Source organism: Dipteris shenzhenensis, chromosome 1, assembly GCF_047967505.1.
Source record: "Dipteris shenzhenensis isolate YYH24624 ecotype China chromosome 1, Dip_SZ_1.0, whole genome shotgun sequence".
In the NCBI taxonomy this organism is placed as follows: Eukaryota; Viridiplantae; Streptophyta; class Polypodiopsida; order Gleicheniales; family Dipteridaceae; genus Dipteris; species Dipteris shenzhenensis.
The window spans coordinates 6,990,924-7,017,902 of record NC_141596.1 but is presented as its reverse complement, the minus strand read 5'-3'; the positions used below and the strand labels follow the sequence as shown (position 1 = coordinate 7,017,902).

Sequence of the window (26,979 nt, the reverse complement as noted above, 5' to 3'; positions counted from 1 at the left end):
TGCTCGTGCTTGACAACAAAGGCATTTAGAGGCACAAACATAGGAAAACATGCCAAAAAGAGGACAGACTTGTCGCTTTAATATCCCAAGGCCTCCAATGCGAACAACAAGGGTCTTGCACGCATTAGAAGAAGCAACAAACATCATCAAGCACAAAAAGAACTACAAGTTAATCAATAAGCTGTTGGACGAAGGAACACTCCAAGAACTTATTTCCTACAAGCACTAGCATTATCAGAAGAAGATTACATCCTCGCACTGTGCACAAGTGTCGGACAACCAACCATTTTCTTGCGAAGGCACCCCAAAGACATTTACACAAACAATTTCAACGTTACTATGTCCAAACTGTGGGAGGCTAACATCGACATCTAATTCGTTATGAATCCACATGGTGCAGCATCATATTGCACATCGTACATGACCAAGGTCGACCATGCAACTGCAAATGCAATGAACGAAGCATTGTCTCAATGCTTGAGGGATGGCAATCCAGCGAACGAACGGATCAGAAAGATCAGCAATGCAATATTAAATACACAGCACATCAGCTCGCAACAAGCAGTGTACTTGTGCCTTTCCTTGACTTTGTCTAGCTCGACACGGGAATTTTGCTACGTTAACACGAGCCCTCCCAAAGAACGAAAACTACTAATCATACTTGAAGCTTGAGGTATGCAAACGTTTGGTCTTTGGACTACACTTTCAACTTTTCTCTGTGTATTGTATTATCTGGTCGATTATAACATTGTTGAACTTCCTACAAGGTTGCATCTTGGAAAGATGGAGAAGTTAAGAATTGATGCGTGTTTGTTGGTGTATACCTAATGTGCCAGTGTGATTTATTTATCTGTGAGGCTGATCAGTAGATAATTATAACATTTGGATGTCCTACACTGTTACATCTTGGAAAGATAGAGTAGTTAAGAATTGATGTGTGTTTCGTGTATACCTGATGTGCCATAGTGTGATTTATATATCTGTTGAGGAGGATCTTGTGACTGTACCATTTCATAGAATACTTTGGCTACTACTCATCTCTTCCTTCTCTATTCTCTGATTGTTCTGCTGTTGTTTTGACATGCACTGTAGCTCTAGATAGCCGACTAGAGAACTTACGTGAATCCAAGAACGTTCCAAACTCATCCTCTAAAAATACAACATAGTGCAGTTTCAATCTCACGATAGTCACTCATAAGATTGAAAACCATAAACTCCATCACGCATAGCAGGGACTAGCTACTATGACATCCCTACTGACGTCATCAACGCCCAGCAGTGGGTGTAGACCATAGTATAAAAGTATGCTCTCACACATACAAATCCACACACCCACACATACTTGAGCATCCATCTATACAAAGTCTTCGCACTGAGTTTCTGTCCACACTCTGGAGGTGAAGGGCAAACTCAATTGTGATGAAGGCTAGCACTAAAGGAGAAGGCTAATCAAAAAGTAGTCAAAAATCTCTTCATTCAATCAAGGAATTCATGACTCAGCACAATATGTCACAACAAATAACTACACCAACAACAATCCATGGAACTACCATTGACCAAGTATGGACAAATGACTCAAACAAAACAAAAAAAGCAGGCACAAACTATGTATACTGGTCCGACCATTCACTAACATACACTACATTATTCAACAAATAAACGAAACTGCTACTCAAAAACAAAAGAAACCACAAACTATGTATAGTGACCTCCCCACTCACTAGTACACACTACATTCCCCATCAATTAAAACACACCGCAAATCAACTACACCATGCAAAAACAAAAGGCAGGCCAATTGAAGGGTCTTCACCTTGTTAAGAAAAGTGAAACAATAGCGCTACCTGGAAGGCAGTGCTAACAAATTTGCACAGCTAAAAGCTTAATATTCACAAATTGTTTTATATGTGCCGTAGGAGTGACCGTGCATGATGGTCGAGCCGTATATCGACATGCAACTCTTCAGCATCAACTATTGTCAAGGCCACAGGAGACTGCAAAGAAAAGAGATGCGAATACACAACCACTGGAAGCGCACCTCAATTCCGCAAGCGAGAAGAACCACTACAATTGCTTAAGTGCACAAAACAAAAACCGTTCCTCGTGTGATTTAGAGACCCCCCCAAAAAAAGGATGTCGTTTCTTATCAGAAATGTTTAAAATTTTGAATTTAGGCTTGTTAATTTCATAATTTGTCCTGTCCTAGCTATGGCTTCTTCGCCATTCCTATCCTCATCTCCATTGTGACTCATTTCATCAGATTTGGCTCTCCACAATTTCAATGTCGATCTCTCATCACAGAGAGTAGATGATCGAGGACTTAGACTTTGAACTGAAAGGATCAGATTCGGGAGAAGCTGTGGTCTCTGAGATCTCAAGGGGACAAGGTATGTGCATACGCAGAGGTTGCACCAGAAGAACATCTTGAATTTCCGCATTTCGTCCATCTCTTGCTCTGATTGTGAGCTGCTGCCAAGATCTACGTCTTGAGGAGCGCTTTACCCCGATTGTTGCCTTGCTTTGATTGCTTGATTGGATCTGTACGTTTGTGTACTTTCCGGCCGGTTGATACTTTCCTGGTTCCTGTTCCCCGCAATTGCATGCTGCATTCACAAAAATTGTTTCCCTGAAGCAGATACACAGTCCTTTATTTAAAGGTTCGCCTACCTGGAGACTCGATCAATCGTCATGGGAATTTCTCGTCTCGACGTGTATGCTTATCTGCTCTGCTGCTTCATCGGATTCCCTCTAATTTTGGGACGATTTGTGGTGGAGAAGAACAGCCTTAGCATCACCTCCCCTGAAGCACTGAAAGGGACTTACGACAGTGCTCTTGGAAATTTTGGCGTGCCCCAATACGGTGGGACTTTGGGTGGAACCGTTGTCTATCCCAAGGATAACTCCAAACTTTGTAATGACTTCGGTTCAGCTGACAAGTTCAGGTCTGGCGCCGGGGTGCTGCCTACAATTGTTTTGGCGGACAGGGGAGGTAATTCTTACTTTAAATTCCCCTCGTCAACAACGTCCGAGCGTAAGAGAAACTCTAACTGTATAGCTGGCCTTGCCCTGCAGACTGCTATTTTGCACTTAAAGTTTGGAACGCACAGAGGGCTGGAGCAGCGGCCGTTCTGGTCGCGGACGATAAAGATGAACCCCTGATCACCATGGACTCTCCGGCAGAGGAAAAGTCCGCAGGGGACTACTTGCAGAACATCACCATTCCCTCTGCATTGATAGAGAAAAGCTTTGGCGATGCTCTCAAGAAAGCAATTGATGACAAGGAGATGATACAATGCAAACTAGATTGGAGAGAATCTGTTCCGCATCCTGATGATCGGGTGGAGTATGAATTTTGGACCAACAGTAACGATGAGTGTGGTTCGAAATGTGATTCTCAAAAAGAATTTGTTAAGAGCTTCAAAGGAGCAGCGCAGCTACTTGAACAGGGCGGTTACACACGTTTCACTCCCCATTACATCACGTGGTATTGTCCTGAGTCAGTTGTTACGAGCAAACAGTGCCAATCCCAGTGTATTAACAAGGGCAGATATTGTGCCCCAGATCCAGAGGAAGACTTTACTCGGGGTTACGAAGGCAAGGATGTTGTAACAGAAAACCTTCGAGAGCTTTGCGTTTACAAGGTGGCAAATGAAACTTCAAACAGACCTTGGGTATGGTGGGACTACGTAACAGATTTCCAAATTAGGTGTCCGATGGCAGAGAAAAAGTACAACCAGGAGTGTGCTGAACAAGTGATCACGTCTCTTGGTGTGTCCATCGTATTATCTCTTATAGAATTTTATGTTACTGCCAGGGGTTACACACAATATGCTAAGCAGAACTTTACAACGTTGTGCAGGACTGGATGTGAAGAAAATTCGCGAGTGCATGGGTGATCCGAAGGCTGATACAGAAAATGCACTTTTGAAAGGGGAGCAAGAGACACAGGTCTCGAACTGCTGTATGCTTTATCATTAGAAATGGCATTCTCTTTGTTTCTATTGTGTGTTACGCTGGAGCACTGAAGCTGAACCTGTTTTGCATGGACTTCAGATCGGGCAAGGCTCTCGTGGAGATGTCACCATGTTGCCTACTTTGATTGTTAACAACATACAATACCGAGGTCAAACAATTCTTTGCTCACTGGCGGACTTTATGTCAGAGTAAATAGTAGTTAGTCTTTCAAGCACCAAATTTATTGTTGGCTGGCGTATATGAATGGAGAGTTGTCTTGACATGATTTGCAGGAAAACTAGACAAAGGGGCAGTCTTAAAGGCAATATGTGCAGGTTTTGAAGAAAAAACTGAACCATCTATCTGTCTGACTTCAGGTCAGTTGAACATTTGTCAATTTTGCATTCAAAAATAAAATTTATCAATTTTATCCTAAGCTTGGAATTTCTTGTTCTATTGTTTCCAGACATGGAAACAAATGAGTGCTTGACCAACAATGGTGGCTGTTGGCAGAACATAAGGGCAAACATAACTGCGTGCAAGGTACCTGTTGCCATATTTTGATGGCCTGTAGTGTGCTTGCTTTGTTTAATTTAACCAATATGCCCCTTTTCTGGCTTAAGTTTTGTTAAACTTTGCCTACACAGGATACGTTTCGAGGAAGAGTATGCGAGTGTCCTCTGGTTGACGGAGTTCAATTTCAGGGAGATGGCTACACATCTTGCGAGGGTAAGACTCTTCTTTAAAGATCTTGGTTTTTTGAGCATTTTCATTTCTCAGGTGGCCAGCAAAAGAATGATATGATTTGTTGTCAATTTCCTTGAGCACTCAATTTCACCTGTTTTCCATCTTGCTTTGTTCGTCACCTCCGGTTTGACACCTTTTTTGTGTGCTCCAATGCAATGATGAAGCAATCTTTCCATGTTCTTTCACAAACTTGAATAAGACAATGTTGCGGATTGTGAAAGCTCAGTCAGCTGATAGGATGGATATAGGGTGAGCAATGCTAACGTTTACTATATTTGAAAGTATTGAAGCAGTCATTTAAGTCCATTTGAAAGAGCAATTATTCGTAGTATTGTGTGTTCTTGTCCTTGCCAAAGTCTTTAATGCAAACGTTGTCATCAGAAAAGACTGCAAATGCACCATCACTTTAGGCCAGTTTCAGTCTTCTGTAGGCATTTTATGCTACTTTTACCACTTGGGTGTAGACAACTTCATCAAGATACCTGTAGCACTTGTCCTAGTGTATGCAGGGATTATCCTAAAGGTAATAGGCTTACCCTTGACATACAAAACCATACAAAGGATCAGCTCTTTGTAAGGCACTGAAAGAGAGAACGTGGTTGCCTTGTAGCCTGTTTTTCCGGGTCCTGGCTCAATGCTTATAGTAACTTGGGACCAGGTGCCACTACCATCGGATTCCTTGATCTGTGAAAATATGAAAGGTAGCTGCAGGCCAAGCCTTGCAAAAGCACTATCTTCATTTGAAGGTCTTTCTAGAACTGTTTGTGCCCTGGTTCCTGGCGGCTCATGAAGTGTAATTGATGTCCAGCCATATGTTGATGAGAGTGGCAGTAGACGTTCTTGCTGCCCTCGCGTCACCCGGCTGCATCATGCTACCCAGATGTGCTTGGTGGTGATGTTGCCAATGGTCTCCCAGATGCTATTCTTTGAGGAAAACTCGAGGCACTGTTTGGTGGGTGAAGTGGCATCATGAATCTCCTGGTGCGTAACTGTCTCCGCACTCATGACTGTTGTCTTGTGTAAGGCTTATGTTCACATTCTTCTGCAGTGATTGCTTGAGACCTGGAAAGCTTATGCTCTCTCTGCTGGAGTGCATTATGTTGATGAAGGTTTAATTGTTCACTGTCGCTAGCCACTATGGGTCGTGTGCAGCTTTTTTGTTGAGCATACAAGGTGTATCATGAAATTGGTCTTGTGAACAAACCTGGATTATGACAAATGGTCAATCATATAGTCAATTGATTATGATGCTAAATCAAACACAAGGGTCAGACAACCCAAATATGATGCAGGCACTTGGTACAATCCAAGGCAAAAATGGTTTTCTACCCTACAATTAGCATAATCAGCCAATTTCTTCTGAAGGACAATGCTAAAGCTCAATGCAGAATGCTACTGGCACATTGGTTCCTTCACATGCATAACGCACGCATTTCAACAAATTCATAAGCAAGAACAAATGCTTAATCAGAAAGATATCTTCCTTTTTAGTTTTGGGATACAATCAGTCTTGCCAATCTATTCAATGTTTTCCAATCATCTATGAATTGCAACAGGCACAAATTGAGCTCTAATGCAAAGAAAAAGTGCCAAAGAGCATTCATGTGAGCTCCCAATTGCGAAAACAACAAATGTCATAGACATCATACTACAATTTGAGCCATAAATTTCATGCTACAGGTAAAGAACAAGATATGTAACTAATGTGCTAGTCAACAGCTAGATATTCTTATACCAATGGCGCTAAGCTCTCTTTCTCTACAAGAGTTAAATCACTCATAGACAATTGCTTATAATGTGCATTGTTTTTTTGATGTTTTATCATCAAGAATGGCTCCTATGACATGGTACACAATGTTTATCTATAACAGCCATCCTTACAATTGTTGTGATACAGTCATACAATATCCCTGAGCACATGCTTAAAGATGCATGGTCATACAAAATTTCTATTGACTTAGCAATTGGTCCAGATATCAACAATTCATTAACATGCAACAAAGTTTTTGATCGAGGTGGACTCCATCAGTCATCCTACTGTTTAGGTAGCAGATGGGCCACTTACATCCACAGTCAACTCGAAGCGCACACATGCAAGCCTGCTTTCCTAGCCTTATCAAAAAAGGGGAATGCTAGAATCTCTTGATCCACTTTTAAGCATCTTTTTTGTCCCAACTCAATGACCTTCAGATTTTCTAGTTTGTTCATTTCTCCATTACGTACTTGAAGCTAGTACCAAGAGCTTCTTAAGAGGGGGAAATGGAGAGTAATGGTTAAATTGCTCAAATTTTAAAATTTGCTCGCATTTTGCAATTTTATTTATGATTTGCCAGCATTTTAAGAATTTGCTTGCATTTTGCAATTTTAGTTATGATTCGGCAGCATTTTAAGTGTAACATGTCTATTTTTGTGAAGAGATCTTTTTGTAGATTAATTTGGTGAAAAATTTTCTTATTTTCCTCAGTAAAACTTTGTTTTTGCATCAAACATCTCATCTCTTGTAATTTGACCATCTTATGGAGTGCAATTTAGGAGGGGATGCTGAGAAAATTAAATTGCACTATGAATATGTGCATATGTTAGGATGGCTGTCCACGGAGCCATAGCGTTCCTAAAAGGTTAGCTATTTTTGAGATGGTTGTAGTGGACCTTGTTAGATATGCTCAATGCCTCTCCTGGTAACCACCAGTGGTCCAAGGTGCTCAAGTTGTAAGGCCCCCATATGAGGAGAAGCCATGTGTGAGCCCGGGACACTGGATGGATCCTGACTTGCATGTCAGATGAGGTCTATCAATGAGACCGTTGATGGTAGAAAGGTGATTGTGTGGGAGCCCCTTATTCTTGTTGCAGCCTGGGGGTCAGTTGGCCCTCAACCCCCAAGGCGACGGTATAGAGAATATTCCATGGACGACTAGTCGGTTCCATTGACTAGGTTGACTAGTCGGCTTCATTGACTAGGTTGGTTGGTCAACTCCACCGATTGCGTTGATCCGACTACCGTCCTCATAGCTATAAAGAGGCGACCTCTCCAGTCCATTGTACCAGATCATATCTTCCAGCTAGTAGCTCTTCACCTAGTATCTGTCTAGATCGCCATCTAAGCTCCATTGTGGGAGTGCATGGGTGGACGGAGCCATCATCTGTACTACATCAGTATTGAAGGAAAATTTTGTTCATCTCCAGTTTGTTGTGTACTCTCTATTCTTTGTTCAGTTTCTGTTCTGCTGCACCGTGTAATTTAACATGGTATTAGAGCCCAGGCGGCTCTAAGGATCGAAGAATAGAAGAGAGGCGAGGACTTCAACAGCATACGGAGTGATGGCAACAGGAAGTAGCTCAAAAGGAAGCGGCTCGAGTTCAGCAGCTGTTGCTGCACCAACAATCCAGGCGTTGAGGATTCGTCCACCAGCCTTCACTGAAGGCAAGTTAGATGGTACGAACTACACTCTGTGGAAGTTTAAAATTACTGCTATTTTGGATTCATATGAGCTTCTGGAGACAGTACTGGGGATTGACCCAAAACCACAAGGAACCCCCGACCCAGCAAATCCGGGGAGTACGATACCTCCTAATGCTGACCTTCTACGAGCTTGGAAACGCAGGAACGCAGATGCTCTGTGTGCCCTGGTTACAAGTACTACTGATAGTGTTTTGACCTTGATTCAGCATACATCTAAGGCAATTGTGGCCTGGAACATATTGAAGAGTCAGTATGAGATGCGGAATCAGACAACGATCTAGAATTTGGAGAATTAGCTCGCAGTTGAGAAGTTTAATGAAGGAGAGACAACGAATCAAAAAATCTGCATGACCAGATGGCTGGTTCATAACCCGAATCAAAAATCTGCATGACCAGATGGCTGGTACTGGGATATAAAAGACTAGCGAAGAGCTAGCTCGGCGGTGTCTTTGGATATGTCCACCAAGGTTTGATGGACTGGTAACGGTGCTTAACACTGAGGTGAGACCCCAACCATTGTCATTTGAGGAGTTCTATGCTTTACTTATGGAGGAGGAATTGAGGCTTAAAGCTTGAGATGGAGGCAGCAATGGGGATGCTGCGTTCTCTGCCACTGTGAAAGGCAAAGGTGGTTCCTCTACTAGTGGTGACAAAATGAAGAAGGGTGGCAAGAAGAAGTTTAAGGGAGAATGCTTCCACTGCAAGAAGAATGGTCATGTGATTGCAGATTGCCGGGTCAAGAAAGAAGATGAAAAGAATGGTACCTTGAAGAAGACAGATAAGGGGAAAGAGACAGCTAACACAGCGGAAGCAGAGTTAGATCTATTTTTGGCCATTGAGGAAGGGTGTTCCTCAGTTCAAGAAGCGTCAACCACTGATTCATGGGTGTTGGATAGTGGCGCCTCTTGTCACATGACCTGCAAGAAGGGTCTATATTGTTCCATACAGCCTCTAAAGGAACCCATCACCGTGATGGTTGGAAATAACGCAAAATACCCTGTTGAGAGTACATGTACGGTTTCATTTGTTTATGTAAATGGAGATGTTAAGAAACTATCTAATTTGTTGTATGTTTCACAAATCAAGAGAAATTTGCTATCAGTTGCTTCAATAACTGACCTTGACCATGAGGTGAGGTTCAACAAGACAGGAGCAAAAATTTTGGATAGTGCTGGCAATTTGGTTGGCATAGGAGTAAGGAGGAACAATTTGTATGAGCTAAGTGCTCTTACAGCCACCGTTGGAGTGGGCACAAGCAGACTTTGGCACGAAAGATTCGGCCACATTAGATTTGCAGTGTTGAAGGAGATGCAGAAGCAAGGTATGGTTGCTCACTTGCAGTAGCAGAAATCAAAGAACCGTGTGAAGCTTGCATAATGGGCAAGCAACAGAGAAAGGCATTCTCACAAGAAAGCAAGAATAGAGCAAACGCTCCTCTAGAGTTGGTGCATGTTGACTTGTGCAGTAAGATGCCTACACAGGCCTTGGAGGGATCTTCCTATTTTTTATTGATTGTCGACGACTATAGTAAGAAGATGTGGGTGTACTTTCTTCGCGAAAAGGCTCAAGCTTTTGGTAATTGAAAGAATGGCTACAGCTTGTTGAAAATGAAACAGGGAGAAAGGTGAAGAAAATCAGATTGGATGGTGGTGGTGAGTTTGTTTCTACAGAGTTTGGAGATTTTTGCAAGAGCAAAGGGATCAAGCGACAAACGATGACACCACATACGCCTCAGCAAAATTCGGTTGTTGAACGCCGAATGCGGACCACCGTGGAGATGGGGAGGTGTATGTTGAAAGGTGCTGGATTGCCAAACCACTTTTGGGCTGAGGCTGTCAATATTGCGGTTTACATCCTTAATTGCAGCTATACAAAGGCACTTAAAGGTAAAACACCACATGAGGCTTACAGCAGTAAGAAGCCATCTGTCTACCACTTCAGAACGTTTGGGTGTGAATGCTATGCGCATGTACCAGACAAAGAGAGAAACAAGCTACAACTAAAAAGCACTAAATGTATCTTCTTAGGCTATTGTGATGAGAAGAAAGCCTATAAGCTGTATGACTGAGAGGCAAAGAAGATCATAGCGAGCCGCGATGTGGTGTTCAGGGAGCAGCCACATGCAGTGGAGGTAGAGAAAAGCTCTTCCACTTTATCATCAAGCGAAGAGATACTTCACTATGGACCTGGTCTAGGAGCTATAAAGGAGGAGGAAATATCAGATGATGAAGGTATAAGTCACCAACCTGTTGTTACACCATCGGAAAAGCCATTGCGGCAATGGGTAAGGTAGCTCTATGACCATGATAACCAGATGCTTATGTCTGTTGAGCAGCATGTAGATGGACCAAGGCGGTCTCAGAGAATCGAGGAGCAAAGGAGGGCTTCTGCTCACATAGTCAATATGGCCTTGATGGTTGAGATTATTGCAGAAGTAAAGGAGCTTGCAAGTTTGGAGGAAGCACTTGCAGACCGAGATTGGAAAAATGCTATGCAAGTAGAATATGACAGCATCATGAAGAATGAAACTTGGGAGCTAGTAGATCGACCACCTAACAGAAAGGTTATTGGCACCAAGTGGGTTTGGAAGGTAAAGTACAAGGCCGATGGGACTTTGGAAAAGTACAAAGCCAGATTGGTTGCACAAGGACTTTCGCAGGTTGAAGGGTTAAATTTTTGAATCTTTCGCCCCGACTGCCAGAATGACCACTATTCGCACAGTACTATTGGTGGCTGCTCATAAAAAGTGGCCAGTTTATCAAATGGATGTTAAATCAGCATTCTTGAATGGTGACCTTAAGGAGGATGTGTACGTGGCCACTTGGGTTTGAGGCCCTCCATTGTATGTAAGCTGAAGAAGGCTCTGTACGGGCTGAAACAGGCCCCAACAGCATGGTACCAACGGATATACAAATTCTTTCATAAATTAAACTTCAAAAGATGTGCCTCAGATGTTAACTTGTATGTGTATAGGAAAGGTGGAAAATCTGCTATTATTGTTCTATAGTGGATGATCTCCTTATTACAGGTGACTATGAAGACATGATCCAGCAGACTAGAAAGGCATTGAGCACAGAGTTTGAGATGACAAACTTAGGCTTGATGTACTATTGTTTGGGGATTAAAGTCTGGCAAGAGCCAGGCAAGATCTTCATCTCTCAGCAGAAATATGCAAAGGAGATCTTGAAGGCATTTGGTATGTTTGAGTGCAAGGAGATAGCTACACCTATGGAGGCAAATACGAGGCTGTCTATGGAGGATGCCTCACCACCCCAGTAGACATCGGGAGGTATAGGAAGTTGGTCGGCAGTCTCATCTATTTGTGCAACACTAGACCGGACATCAGTTTTGTTGTTGGCGTTTTGAGTAGGTTCTCCAATAAGCCCGGGGAGAATCATTGGAATGCAGGGATGCGGATGCTCAGGTATGTGAAGGGCACTCTTGATTATGGCATCACTTATGATACGGGCACTTCCTTGGCTGGTCATTGTGACTCAGATTGGGCTGGAGATGGTGATTCTAGGAAATCAGTTTCTGGATATTGTTTCTCTTTAGGTTCAGGTATCTTCTCTTGGATTAGTAAGAAACAATAAACAATGGCATTGTCTTCTACCGAGGCTGAGTACAAGGCAATATGTTTTGTTGCTTGTGAAGCAGTGTGGCTGAGGAGGATCTTATGGCACATGGGAGTGCAAGAGGATGAGGCAATTGTGCTAAGATGCGACAATCAAAGTTGCATGGCCATTGCTAAAAATCCAGTGTTGCATGCACGCACAAAACATATAGAGATTCAGTATCACTATGTGCGTGATTTGATCGAGGACGGGATAGTGGAATTGGTCTACTGTCCAACAGAGCAAAATGGAGCAGATATCTTCATCAAGGCACTCGGGAAGGATCAACTTCAGGGTCATCTTCAGAGAGTCGGCATTGGGCCGAGAAGGTAGTTCACCTACGGGTGGACATTGAGGAGGGGTGTTAGATATGCTCAATGCCCCACCCTCCTGGTAACCACTAGTGGTCCAAGGTGCTCAAGTTGTAAGGCCTCCATATGAGGAGAAGCCATGTGTGAGCCTCGGACACTGGATGGATCCTGATTTGCATGTCAGATGAGGTCTTCAATGAGACCTTTCATGGTAGAAAGGTGATCGTGTAGGAGCTCCTTATTCTTGTTGGGGCCTGGTGGCCCGCTGGGGGGTCCCAGGGTGGCCAGCGGCCCCCTGGTGGGGGTTTGGGGGCAAGAGCCCCTGAGGCAACGGTATAGGAAATATTCTCTGAATATTCCATGGACAACTAGTCGGTTCCACCGACTAGGTTGACTGGTCAGCTTCACCTGGTTGGTTCGACCGACTACGTTGATCCGACTACCGTCCTCATAGCTATAAAGAGGCGACCTCCTCAGTCCATTGTACCAGATCAGATCTTCCAGCAGAGATCTTCTAGCTAGTAGCTCTTTACCTAGTATCTGTCTAGATCGCCATCTAAGCTCCATTGTGGGAGCGCACGGGTGGACGGAGCCATCGTTTGTACTATTTTTTTTCGAAAAAACAGTGCTGATTATATTACTTCGAAAAAACAAGATACATGGGGTCAGTTTTGCAGCTGACGGGGCTGCATTCACAAATCGGACGCAGCCCTAAGAGGAAACAAAAAGCTCTCTCTCACGGAGGGATCAGGCGGGTGTGAATAAACAGCCAGAGAGGCGGTGAGTAGCGCCACTGAAGGCCCTGAGAAGTATGCTCGAAGAAGAGGCCCTGCGTATCCCAATCTCGGAGGAAACGTCTCTGCTTCTCCCGGCCAGCCCGGGAATCCCCCTGGATCTGGTCCCACTGGCCTCTGAGCGTGTGGATAATCTCGCTCCAGATGTCAGCCATGACCTGGGCAGTCGAAAGAGAGGTACCACCGAGGATCTGCGCGCAGCGCGAGGTCCAAATGTGCCATCCGACGATGCTGCTAATAATCTCCCAGACTGGTTGCCTCACTTGAGATCTTGTGTCCGCCTCTACCAAGTGCTGTGGGATGCCCTCAAGCGGCCCCCAAGTCCCCTGTGTGATAAGGAACATGGGGTCCTGCGGGCTTGCCTCGAACAACTGGTGATAGCCAGGTGTGGTGCTGCACCAGCAGAACGCGCCCCAGGTGATCAAACCTAACTCCGGTGCTGCACGAGTAAGGATCCCGAAGGCCCACCTCCACACGTTCTGGGTGCGAGTGCAGCTTCATAGGCAGTGCTTTGGCGACTCCTCGTCCTCATGACAAATCTGACAGAGTCCATTCTGACCAATCTGCCGCAACCAGCTCCCCACTGGAAGACCCTTGTGGGCGAGTAGCCAAAGGAAGTAGGAAATCTTCCGCGGCCGCCAGCTCTCCCACAGGGCCTTCCAGAAGGCCTGCAAAAATAGCCTGGAAATACCCTGAGAATACCAACTGGGCCGTTGGGTGGGCGGTCTGCTCTGCATCCTCCCGAGAACTCTCCTGCCCAGTTTCGTGCTGTAAGCGAAGAAAGGGGTCGGCCCCTGGCCTGCCACAACCTCTGGCCATCTCCACTCTCCTGGGTCCCAATCAAGCTCTGACAGGGCCCGCCCCTCCCAAAGCCAGAGGCGCCATAACTGCAGCTGATCCTGCTCTATACTAGGATCGATCCGCCAAACCTTTCCCAGGAGGCCTACGACACGAACCCTCTGCCACGAGAGAAGGGGGTCGATGAGCACACCCTCTCTCTTGAGTCAGCCGTCCCCCAAAACGGCGAAGAAGGATACAGAGGTGTTGCCAGGCGGCCTGCAACAACCAGTGGGATGCCACGAGGGGTGAACTGTCCAAGCCATCGGGCATCACCAGGCATGAGGATCTGAATCTCGGGTGGAACCAACCAACCGGCAGGAATCGCTCCATCTATCTCTCTGCGTCTCGCCCGAGCTCCACGGACACCTCCGGCTGCGGCTGCTAGAGCAACGGTCTCCAAGTGTCTGTAAGTGTCCCTCCAAACTCGAAGGGACCGGGTAGGCCCCCGCATCCAGCCGTCCCACGAGATATGTGACCTCTCCCCCAGCTGAAGGCCCAAGGCATCTTCGACCTGATCATTCCAGATGAGCGGCTGGCGGTCGATCTCCTCCTGACTGCTAGGAGGCGACTGGAGGAGACTGAGACGGAGTCGCCTCCAAACCGTGAGCAGGCTACGAATGAGCGGGGAGCAGGGGCGGGTAAGCGGTGCAGAGGTGAAGATCCACCTGAGGGACGGTAGCCACTCTCCTCCTCGGCACGGGATGCAAGAACTGATCCCCTGCTGAAGTAACATCTTCCACGTTTGCCCCCCCGGGGTCAAACCGCGGATAACTAACTTGCCCAGCAGGGCCTGACTCTGAAGCTCAGGATCAATGACCCCCAAGCCACCCTCAGCCTGCGGAAGAATGACTGTCTGCCAGGCTACCCTGGCTCTGGTATCTTTGAGACCATCCCCCCCAGACCACAGGAAATTCCGGACCATCCCGCTGAGCTGTGCCACGCAGGATCTCGAGAAGCACCAACAAGAGGCCACATACCAGGCCGTGGCCAGGAGAACCTGGTTGACTACAAGAGCACGACCTGCAAGAGAGAGCTTAGCAGTGCTCCAGAAAGCCAGCTTCCGTCGTATGGAATCTAGCACCGGGAGAAACTGTTGAGCTGGCGTGATGTCCAGGCCGACTTGAAAGCCGAGATATCTAGTAGTCTGCCCCCGTGGGATCCATCTGAAACCCAAAAACCTCCCCCACTGTGAGCATGCCCCAGGGTTTGTGAGAAAACCAACTGATTTGTTCCAGTTGATTTTCGCATCGGCTGCCGAACAGAAGACCTCTAAGGCCAGCCTCACCCTCTCCAGCATCATCTCATCATCCTGAACGTACAGCGCTGTGTCATCTGCATACTCCGAGTCCAGGAGCTCCGTGTCCTCCCTGATGGGAAGGCGAACACCCCGGATCCCTGTCGATCTCGCCCGAAGATAGTATGTCATCGCCTCGGCGAAGAAGAGAAACAGGTAAGGAGCGAGGGGGCAACCCTGACGCACTGATCTCTCCAATCGAAATCGCTCTCCCATCTTGCCGCCGATGATGACCCTGCTGGAAGCTGTCCTGTATAACGCTGAAATGCCCTGAATCCATCCCACTGGGAATCCAAGTCTCTCCAAAGTACCCTCCAGGAAGGACCAGTCCACTCGATCGTAGGCCTTCTCAAAGTCGAGAAGTAGGATGGCTAAGTGCGACCCGCTGTGCTGAGCCCACTCCGTCGCCTCTGAGAAGGTGAAAAAAAGACATTATCCAGGATACTGCGATCTTGGACAAAGCCTTTCTGAGTGTCATGAATGAGGTCAGGAAGTAGTGGCCGAACTCTGGCGCTGATCATCTTGGCAAGGATTTTATAGGCAGTGGTGAGGAGAGTGATCGGGCGCCACTGACGGATCTCCTGTCGATCTCCCCCCTTCAGGATGAGACAGATCAATCCCGAAGAGAGGCTCTCTGGCATAGGTCCGCTGCTGAAAATCCTCTGGAGGGCTGCTAGGAGGGGATGATGGATCTGATCCCAGAAAGAGGTGAAGAAAGCTCTAGAAAGCCCATCCTCACCAGGGCATTTCTGCCCATCGATGGCCATCAAGGCCTCCTGCATCTCAACAGTGGTGAACGGTGCCATCAGCGTCGTCTGCATGCTGGGCTGAACAAGGGCCGGGATGTGCCTCCACACCTCCTCACGGGAACGTCTAGTGCGGGGGGCAAGTTGCTCCTGCTGGAAAAGAGTCCTGTAGAAGTCGGTAGCCAACCCCAAGACCTCTTCTTGGTCGGTAATGATGTGACCCTCCGCTGTCCTAAGACTCCGGAGCTGGTCACCTGCTGCCCTCTGGCCATGCGTCCTGAAGAATTCTTTGCTCATCCGGTTGCCCTTCCGAGCCCAGTAGGAGAGGGAGGCGTGATAAGAAAACTCTGAGCGACGCTGGAGAGTCTCCTCAAGAAGGGCTCAGGCTCGAAGGGCCTGGATCCGAAGCTCCTCCGAACCCGGAGCTGCCTGCTGGAGCCGCTGAATGGAAGCGAGGTCCCTACGAAGAGCTCTCTCTCTGCCCCACCACTCCTGGCGAACCTGAAGGGCTGCGAGCTGGCAAATCTGGCTGGACTCCTGCAGAGCTTGCGCCACCGACTCTACCAAATCCACGCACTTGCCCCAATCTCTGTCCCAAAGGCGACCGATACTACTGCGCACCTCCTCCCTAGAGAAGATGGAATCAGGAATCCTGCACGAACGGGGAGGAAGGGACTGAGCTGCCGAGTCTAGTGACAAGAGCACTGGCGCGTGGTCGGCGGAGAGCGTCGTCCCTGGCACTACACCCACCTGACCACCTCTGCTGATGGCCCAATCACTGACATAAAATCTGTCCAATCTCTCCAATAGTCTGCCCCCTTCCCTGCGGAAACCCCACGAGAAGTCCAAGCTCCCGTGCCATCGGCGGAAGGACGGTCCTCTCCAGCTGTCCCTACCTCCTGTCGCGAAGAGAAATGAGTCCCAAGCGGACTGCTCTGCCTGAGCTATACCTGTAAACTCTGGTCCTCTGCCCTGCTAGTCCTCCAAAGTCTCCAGATTGTTGAAGTCACCTCCAACAATCCACGAATCCATGTCTGGGAGAATCTCTGTGAGTGTCCTCCAGAAGGTGGCTCTGCGTCGGAGGTCTGTGGGTGCATAGATGTTGAGGATTCCTATTTTGGAGCCCTCCAACTCTAGGCCAACCCAAAGTGCACGGCCTGGGATCAATGTACCATGGCCAAAAACTCCCTGGGCAATCGACTCGCAAACGGAAGTGTAGACACCGCCACTCCTCCCCTGTGCACCGATCGAGGGCTCCCAATAAGTGTGAGAGCGTTCAGAGAGGATCTTCCCGCAGCTACGGGTATGAGCCACTGAAAGCTTATGCTTCTGGAGCAGGAGTATATCCAAGCGACCAATCACTGCTGGTTGAAGTTCTTGTCTTAAGATGAGCTTCCTAGGACCACGGGTGCCAGAAGAATGAAACCCGTTCACGTTCCAGGAGACAAGGTGTAAGGTCATGATGAGGACTGGTAGGCTGCGAACAACTGTCTGCTCGCGGCCGAGGTCGATGAAGAGGCTGGTAGTTCTGAATGAAGGCGCTGACGCTTTTGTGAGGGTTTGGAGGGGGAGGCAGGGTCATCCTGCCTGTTCTTCAAAACTTTTAGCAAAGGCGTGAGGCCTTTGGTGCCATGGACAAACGCTTTCTCGAGCCAATCGAGATCTCTGAGGTAGTCATCTCGTAGAAGGCGCGAAGTTTCTGTGGTGTTCAGGCTCTGACATCCTGGGGGAGGGGCCACGACAGAGGGGGCCTGAGGATCACAATCAATCTGAAACGCTTGGCGGCGCATCGCCACCGCAGGCGCACGTCACCCTCGGACCACTGAGTCTCGAGAAGCTGTCCACCCGACGGTCCTATCCAGGAGCAAATCTGAGCGTGCGTCTGCTCTCTGAGAGCCTCCCAGACCGAGTCGTCTGTCCAAAACTCGGTGCCGTCGCTGAGAAAAGTGAAAGCAAAGCTGGGGCCATCCCTCGGGGCCAAGGCTGCGATCTTCCCATCCGCCCCTTTACGGAGCAGGAAGATACTGATGTCGAGGCAAGCTGGGAAGGTCCCGAGGTCGGCCACATCCAAGTAATCCTAGGGACCGGACCTGTAGAAGTCGCGAGGGAGCTCTCTCTCCTGGAACTGAGGCCCGCCAGAATCTGCAACTGAGGGGGCCGGGCTAGCAAACAAGGAAGGCTGCTCCAGGGGTGGTGCAGCATCGGGGTGCCCTGCCTGGGGTGAGGAAGGGGAAGGAGGCTGGGGGTAGGAGACACAGACTCCACGGAAGCGACTAGCGGGGGGGGGGCGGAGGTGGGGGAGTGGGGGCTGCACGCGGCTGAGAAACCACCGGTGAAGCTGACACTGCGGAAGAGTTGAGAGGGGCGGGGGAGGAGGGATGGGGCTGGGGCTGGGGCTGGGACTGGGGCTGAAGAGGAAGAGGCGGGGGCTGAAGAGGAAGAGGCGGGGGTTGATGCTGAGGGTCGAAAGAAGGGGACTGCGGCTGGGGTAGGGGCTGGGGCTGGGTGGGGGGAAGCTGGGGATCGGGAGAGAGGGGGACCTGAGGTTGCGGAGGGCGGGCTACAGACGAAGAAGAAGCTCTCCCTGGACCCTGGGGCAGCTGCCTGTCAGGTCTCTGAGGCGCTGCTGCAGGCTGGGTAACCTAGGCTGGGTAACCTCTGCCTCCTTGCCTTTGTCAGAAGTCTTCTTATTCTTTCCTCTTTTTCTTCTGACCTCGGTCCAGTCGCCAGCCACCTCAGGACCGAACTCCGGTTGCCTCTGCTCTTCCTGACGTGGCTGCCTGGAGGGAGGGGGAGGGGGCTGCGGGGGGGGCGAGGGGGGGCCGAGAGGAGCTGGAGAAGCGCGGACAAGCAGCAGCCAGGTGCCCAAAGCCATGACACCTCAGGCACTGGCCTGGCTGTCCTGTGACTACCATACTCTGAGTAATGCTGCCAGCATCTGTCACAATCTCAATCACTGCAGGGAGGGACGCAAGATCTGCCACAGCCACACGGACTCTGGGAGCTCTTGCCGTAGCAACCGCGTCGACAAAAGTGTCATGCATCACCCAGCCAAAGTGGGAACCCAGGTCCCTGACTATCGGCCGCAACTCAGTAGCAAGGCCTGGAAATACTAGCGTCACTGGGTGGCGAGGTATGCGGAAACGAGCATCAAAGTCCGCTGCGCTGAATCCTCGGTACCAAGGGACTATCATGATGATCTTTCCATCCACAGATGTGAGGGAACCAGCAATCAGGTTGCTCGCAGCTTTCGCAGTGGAGAGTTTAAGCCAGAAGATGCCCCTTCCCATAAGGGCCACCTCCTCGATGTGGCTATCCTCTAGCATAAGAGTGGATTGAAGCCAATCCCTGATGGCTGGTCTGGAGGGAGAGTGTCCAATGACTCTGCCATAGACTGAAGTGTGGGCAAAGTCATTGGCAACCTGTTGTACCCGGGACGACTGTTGCTCTGTCAAGATCACGCGGTAGGCTTCTGGAGAGGGGGGGTCCGGTTGGGCCTCCGGTTCTGGGCAGGGAGCCGCCATACCGCCAAGACAGACTGCGAGAACTCCGATGAGGAAGAGGCTGCCACCAAAAAGGGAGAGGAGCTAGACGAGGGATGGAGCCTGGATGTGGATGAGGAAATGGTGAGGCGAGGCGACGGCGAAGCAGTGGCGAGGCGAGGCGACGGGGGGTAGTGGCGAGGCGAGGCGGGGCGGAGGAGGAGGTGAGGCGAGGCGAGGCAGGACGAGGCGGGCGGGCTGTGGCGAGGCTGTGGTGAGCGATGTGAGACGGAGGAGGAGAAGGCGAGGCGAGGCGGAAGAAGAGGAGGCGATGGCGAGGCGAGGCGGCGGGTATATAGCGGAGGCGAAGGCGAAGGCGAGGGCGTGGCGAGGGCGAGGGCGAGGCGAAGGCGAGGGCGGAGGCGAGGGCGTGGCGAGGTGAAGGGAGAGGCGACGACGAGGCTAGGCGGAGCAAGGCGGTGGCGAGGGGCGAGGGGCGCAAGGCGAGGCGAAGGCGCTGCGACGGGCGAGGGCGCAAGGCGAGGTGGAAGGACGGTAGGGAGGTAGAGGCTATGGCGGGGGGAGAAGGGCTCGCAGGAGCGTCGTTCTGCCATCGTTTGTACTACATCAGTATTGAAGGAAATTTTTGTTCATCTTCAGTTTGCTGTGTACTCTCTATTCTTTGTTCAGTTTCTGTTCCATTGCGCCGTGTAATTTAACAGACCTAATCTATGACTACTTGGCTATGACGGATTTTCTTTCCACTAGGCCATTGGTTGATGGACAATGCTTCTCAAAAGATTGTGAGATCTTAAGGGACATAGGACACTCCGAAGACAATAGGTGAATTCGTTTTATGCACAGGTGTCAAATCAAAGACTATCTTATGAAAAAGGCATACCCTAATGTGAATTTATGTGTACTGTGAATAGGCTTTGAGCCAACCCTATGAGTTTGGGTTTATATTGTAGTAGTTCTTTGTATAATGTGAGAACACTGTTCATTTTGTAGATTGATCTTCTCTTGTGTGTTTAGATCTCTTTCTACCAAGCCTCCCAACACGCCCTTTTTCAATTATCCTGAACTCAGTATAGGAAAATAAACAAAACCTGGCCCATTGTTCTTGGGTTCCAATCAGCTTTGGGTGGTTTTGGAAAGAGATTCTTTTGCTTTTTCCTTTTTTTTGGTGGTTTCGAATTACAAGACCATGATAGTGGTGAAGCAGGTTCAAGTGTCATTGTTTGGTTAGGGATGAACAAGAATGTTGTCTGAATGTTGTACCTTTTGCCCTTTCAGCTACTGGGCAAGGGCGATGTAAGATACAAAATGGAGGATGCTGGCAGGAGACGAAAGATGGGAAGACTTTTTCTGCATGCCTAGTGAGTGCTTTCAATGCTGTAAAATTCAAGTTAATGTTTAAAGACTCCTGTGTTGAGCAAAATGGAACTGTACGCTGACATGTGTATCACAGGATTCAAACGCTGGATGTGAGTGTCCACCAGGCTTTGCGGGCAATGGATTCGATGGATGTGAAGGTGGTTTCTTCTACGCAGCGCCACCTTACTGACTACCCTCTTTACATAACTTTGGGAAAGTCTTCTCTAGAATGTCTTAGAAGGCTTTATCGACTATTGTTTCTGAGATCTTATCCTTTCACATGTCAGACATTGATGAATGCAAAGAAAAAACGGCTTGCCAATGCCCACAATGCAGTTGTAAAAATACGTGGGGCAGCTATGATTGTGAATGCCAAGGGAATTATCTTTACATGAAGGATCACGATGCATGTATAAGTAAGGCCCATTGTGATGTATAGAGCTCATTTTAATTATGTCATTGAAATTTAAATTTTTGAATTTTAAGAACACAGTGTCGAATTTTGCAAGCCATTTGGATTTTAAGTGCTTTGAGAATTTACTATTATTTTTGTTGAGCCCTGGCAGGTAAGAAGGAAGCCGCATCGAGAGTCGCATGGATTGTGTCAGTCTTAGTTTTGATTAGCTTGGCAACTGCTGGCATTGGTGCTTATCTTGTGTATAAATATAGGCTGCGGGTATGGATGTTTTCTGCATGATTATATATTGAAGAATATCAGTTTGATTAGCTTAAAATGTTACTTATACATCTGGGCTGATACTGGCTTTTCAGGCATATATGGACTCTGAAATCAGGGCTATTATGGCACAATACATGCCATTAGATAGCCAGAATCAGCTTCGCCAGCATTTGCAAGATCAGGATGAGGATTTTTAACAAGTGGGCATAAGAAATACTATATTGGAAGCAAGATGTGCATTCTTCACATACACAGCAGAAGTGACCCTGTTTGTTGAATTTTCATCAACATGTGTGTATCCTTGCACGACAGGACCTTTTCTAGCACTACCCACACACAGCAGCATAATGTCCTCCCCCCGTTAAATTTCTTTGCAAGAGTGTACTCAAAGGATGGTCTAGTTAATTGCAACAAGTTCATCAGAGGTACATAAAGGTAGCTAGTGGCGTTCAAGACAGAAAATTACACTTTCTACCTTCCATATGGTCAGGAGAAGTCATTGTGAGGTGTGCCTAGCAACTTGTGTTGAGCGAAAACCAGGCAATGTGGGCTCAATTGGAACAGCTCTTTGTGCAGATTGGTAACAGAGAGCTCATATTTATGGTTAAAGATACTATCTAATTATAAGTATCAGCATCCTTTTACACAGCATTTATTGACTTAATGGAAGCAATTTACAGGAACGTCAGGATCCATAATTCTTGTGGTCAATCGTACTGGAGAAGTTGTCTTCTGTATCAGACATGAGCTATGCCTAAATGTGGTTGGTTGTGATAATAGATTTGAAAGAGATATGGCTTGTATCTGAGCTGATTCATGCAGTTAATATAAGAACAATGAGGTCAACAAGCATAGTGCTATTGGCTCTGCAGCCCATATACCACATGTATTTTTATAACGTATAGCTTGCTACACCTTTTTCCCTTCTTTTATGGCAGTTTTCATTCAGATTTCTTAGTGCAATTGTTATTCCAATGTCTATGTTTGTTATTGCAACTGCCAATGTTAGCTTCAAAGAACAAGAATCAGAGAAAAGCAAATTGTATTTGCTCTGACTTTGATTTTTAGAAGAAATGCCAGTGATTTGTGAAGCTTACTTTTACACCTTTTCCCCTTCTTTTATGGCAGCTTTTATTCAGATTTGTTAGTGCAACTGTTTTCCAATGTCTACGTTTGTCATTGCAACTGCCAAAGCCGGCTTCAAAGAACAAGAACCAGAGAAAAGCAAATTGTATTTGATCTGACTTTGATTTTTAGAAGCAATGCCAGTGATTTTGTGAAGCTTACTTTTACACCTTTTCCCCTTCTTTTATGGCAGCTTTTATTCAGATTTGTTAGTGCAACTGTTTTCCAATGTCTACGTTTGTCATTGCAACTGCCAAAGCCGGCTTCAAAGAACAAGAACCAGAGAAAAGCAAATTGTATTTGATCTGACTTTGATTTTTAGAAGCAATGCCAGTGATTTTGGAACCGCACTGATCATGGACGCAAAGCCTTTGTTAGAAGTTCCCTGCTTTGGAATGTCATCCTTTGTTCCTTTCGCCACACCGATCATGGACGCAAAGCCTTTGTTAGAATTTACCTGCTTGGGATTGTCATCCTTTGCTCCTTTTGTCATTCTATGTTTTTTGCTTTAATAGTCAATCTCCTTTTGAGGAATGTGCATCCTAGTTATATACAGAGTCAATGGAATTTACTATTTGGATGTTTATAACTTCATGCTGTTAAAAAAATTTAGGACCTTCTTCTTTGGTTTCTAGGTTGACATCCATGATAAATGACAAGGATATCAATCACCAGAATGATTCACATTGGTTTAGACATTATGCTAAATATGGAGCAATTAATTCCCAATATTGTAGATCTCGTCTTTGTAATTGTAAGTTGGAATTTAATCCTAGGCATCCAATCTGTGTCGATTGCAGATGCATTTTAATGCTACACACACGTTGACACACCACTCACCAGCAGCCAGAAAACACAACCAACTAATAGAGGGAACACGGCTTCAGACAATGACAACATGTAAAATTTCCCATTTGCTACACCTAATCCACAGACAGCCAGCTAGAGCAGACTAAACCTCCAATTGCCAAGTGTTCTGTGCAGCCCGTTGCCATCAGTGTCTTACCTCAACAGCCAGAAAAGTGCTAGGAAGTTGTTGGAAAAGTACCAGCATCCATCTCATTTACATTTTGTAAGGGCTTTGATCAAGAAAAGAGTATCGAAGAAATTCAATGTGGTTTGCATTGTAGTTGCCACATGTCTGGGGATATTCTCTTTTGGTGTGTTTGAGGATTGTGGAGTGCAAAATACTAGATCAAATTGGCAAGTCTTAAAACCCAATTTTTTGTAGTTTCTAGGTCGTGTACTATCCCGATAACCTAGGCTTGCTTTTTAAAAGAAATCTCACAAATGTATCTTGTTGTCTTTGCAAAGGCAAGAGTTAGTGTTTGTTTTTTCCTTGCTTAATTCTCTAGAGTCAATGTAGACTTTTAGACTTACACATGTCCATTCTTTTGGCTAGGCCTATGGAGAAGCCAACGCTTGTTTTCCTTGAAATTGTTTGTTCCACCCACCCCCTAGAGCAGCACCAGTCGTTATTTGTTTGTTGAGGGAGTTTGACCTACCTTGAATAGTTGGGTTGCTCCATTACACTTTAGTACATGCAAAATCTTTCGATACTAGCATCCACGTGGTTCTCAAGCAATTCTTTGCATCTGGACAAGAGATCTCAATATGATGACAAGACACATAGCTTGTGGACGAGAGTTCAAGCTCAGCCTCCCCAACCCACCATGGAGTTTCCCTTCAAAATTTGGTTGGATGCATTCCACCTTCTTAGTTTGCCAAGTTTGGACGTTCTTTGAGTCCAAAACCCCATTCTCCAAGCCTCCAAAATCTAGAGGGCTTGTAGAAATAGAACATTGGCGATGGTGTATGTAGGCTTGTAGAATATGAAACCTGCAAGTTTGTAGGAAGGTCCTTGTTGTTAACGCCATGAGGAGGGATGATGGTGAGGAGGTGGTAATCTCACATTGCACATATTTTTCCAAAACTATAACATCATGTACAATTTGCATGGGGTTGATCCCCTTATCCATGTTTTTCACACACCACCTATATAAACTACTTACAATAACATGGAATCACCATTTCTACAATTCGGACATTCCTATTGTGACATTTTCCCTTTACTTGGAAGGTTCCTTGCCTATGGTACACAAGGTTGTTATCGACTTTGCAAATTTCAATTAAAAGCAATGGATATTGTCATGTTTGATATTGAATGAAATGATAGGGAATATTAACATGCTTCACCTCCCCATGATCTTTTGGATTCTTTGCTAAAGCAATCACACTCAAGTTATCATAGAAGATCTAGCAATTGGACAGAGCAGTTTTTACCTAGAAGCCTTCAGAGCCATATTGTTTCACAAGCACGTATTGATAAAGCAGTATCATCGACAAAGCAATTCTTGCTTAACCTTGGTATGCAATGTTGATTGAGAAAGAATTTAAAACCAAATGTCGACTTTGCCTCTTAACCTCCACCCTAATTTGCATCACAAAATCCCATATGAAGGTTGATGCTTCGTGCTCATTTTTCCATTGAAGTCATGTACTCTTGACAATTCAATGCTCTCACATTTTCTAACAAAGGTAGAGGCTCAAATTCATGCATGTATAAACATGTGCTAGTTTTGTAATTGTGAAAGAACTCCAACTCTTCAGTCCTCTCACTATGTCTTAGTTCATGTATTGTTGAGCAAAAAGATATTCTTATCACAACTTATTGTCCTTCTCATTGGTGCTAATAAATTGGGTGAAATACTTGCCTCTCCGAATCCTTCGTTCTTTGAATCTTGAATTAACATGTGACTTGGAATATGAGCATATTCAACCTTGAGAGCTTTTGAAGGGATGCCATGAATCTAGTCATGACATGGGCTTTCACCAAGTATGGTTCCATGTTTCATGTAGACCCCATTAACTCACTGTACTACTTACCCACTATTTCTTACATGATGGAAAAGGCAAGGACAAGTCAATACACAAAGCTTACAATAAAGGGGTAAAAGGGATTCCGATGGTGACACACCAATATTGGTCATATCATCTAATAGGATACTATTGTTAGATATCAATGCTTCACTCGTGTAACTACGCGGGAACTAGCTAACTCTACTTGTAAGCCCCCCCATATGAGGAGAAGGTGTTTGAGTAGCTCGGTTATTCGGTAGGTCCTGGTTTGGACACCAGATGGGGGCCATGTGTGGCTTGATGGCTGGACGGCTTCAGATAGAGTTGGCACACCGCCAACTAGGCTACATGCAAGTGCGGGAAGGCATCCCTTGATTGACTGCACTGGGGGTAGACGGAGCATTTCCCGGGGTAGCCCACTCTCAGGTTGCGAGGTCCGTTTGGAGCCTCAGATGATCCCGGATGGTTGTGGGCTGAACGGAGACCATAGGTTAGTTGCTCTGTTTTGTGCACCGGTTCTATCGTATGGTCGGTGGCCTATTTTGGGACCGACCCCCAGTCGACTGTTTTGGGCAGACTGGGTCGGCCACCCAATTAAGCCTAACCGACTATGATTGGTGGCTATATAAGAGCAATCCCGTGAAGCCCATTTCATCACTGGCTACAGCAACCCTGATGTGAAGATAGTGGGAGAGAGGGAAGGAGTCTCACTTGAGGCTTTCTCACAATCACAATGGGGGAATACACACAAAGGTGGAGGCTGAAAATAGTTTTCCTCTTTTTAGTTGTGAAAGCCAAAAGAACTCAAGTACAAAGAAAATAGAAGAACCCTATATGTGGGTCTCAAACCAAACTCAACTAACTAAGGTGGCATACTAACTGAGCCACGAACTAGTGTAGATAAGGATAGCTGTCATCCAGCTATTATTCGTGGGCGGTGTACCAACCGCATCTGTAGCTAACAAGTCGGTGACATAAATGCACAACGGTCACCCTGGCATATCGCGAGTGGAGCTCGATATCTCAACACTCCCCCTCGAGCTCAATCCCAATTCCTGCACACCAAGCATGTCTCTGAACTTGCGCAGCTTCTCTGCGCCCAATGCTTTTGTGAAGATGTCAGCTACCTGATCCTCTGTGCTGACATAAACTAGATCAATAAGACCTAGTAACACTTTCTCCCGCACATAGTGATAATGCACCTCAATGTGCTTTGTTCTAGCATGAAAGACTGGGTTCTTTGCCAAGTGTATACTGCTCATGTTGTCACAATAAATGACAACTGGCCCATCTGTAGACTGATGCATATCATAGAGTAGCTTATGCAACCAAGCTACCTCACATGCAGCCATTGCTGCACCCCTGTACTCAGCCTCTGTGCTCGACAAGGCAACTGTAGGCTGTTTCTTGCTGCTCCAAGTGACTGCAGCACTCCCAAAAGAGAACACATACCCACTGGTAGATCGTCTATCAGAAATACTACCAGCCCAATCAGCATCAGTGTATCCATGCAACTGTATCTGAACCCCAGCCTCATAAAATAGTCCATACTGCAATGTGGACTTCACATACCTGAGTATGCGTCTAGCTGCATCCAAATGCAGTTTCCTTGGAGCCTGCATAAACTGACTTACCAACCCAACAGCATAGCTCAAATCTGGCCTGGTAATAGTCATGTAAATTAAACTTCCTACTAT

At 46.7% G+C, this 26,979-nt stretch overlaps 1 protein-coding gene across 1 annotated transcript; it reads left to right on the top strand.

Annotated features, from left to right (window-relative positions):
* The first annotated feature begins 2,111 nt into the window (after positions 1-2,111).
* Positions 2,112-22,300, top strand: LOC147905309 (vacuolar-sorting receptor 3-like). Its single transcript, XM_087399471.1, has 13 exons — positions 2,112-2,540; positions 2,636-2,989; positions 3,073-3,768; positions 3,860-3,948; positions 4,054-4,123; positions 4,248-4,331; positions 4,421-4,497; positions 4,602-4,683; positions 20,539-20,621; positions 20,714-20,777; positions 20,907-21,035; positions 21,186-21,295; positions 21,391-22,300. The coding sequence occupies exons 2-13, from the start codon at positions 2,689-2,691 to the stop codon at positions 21,493-21,495; spliced, it is 1,890 nt and encodes a 629-aa protein (XP_087255597.1). The 5' UTR covers positions 2,112-2,540; positions 2,636-2,688; the 3' UTR covers positions 21,496-22,300.
* The last annotated feature ends 4,679 nt before the right edge of the window (positions 22,301-26,979 follow it).

Bases quoted from the DNA above. Each gene is read 5' to 3' on its own strand.
- LOC147905309 (XM_087399471.1), top strand. From the start codon at position 2,689: ATGGGAATTTCTCGTCTCGACGTGTATGCTTATCTGCTCTGCTGCTTC. The intron at 2,990-3,072 runs GTAATTCTTACT...CTTGCCCTGCAG, and splicing joins TGTTTTGGCGGACAGGGGAG to ACTGCTATTTTGCACTTAAA. The intron at 21,296-21,390 runs GTATGGATGTTT...CTGGCTTTTCAG, and splicing joins TGTATAAATATAGGCTGCGG to GCATATATGGACTCTGAAAT.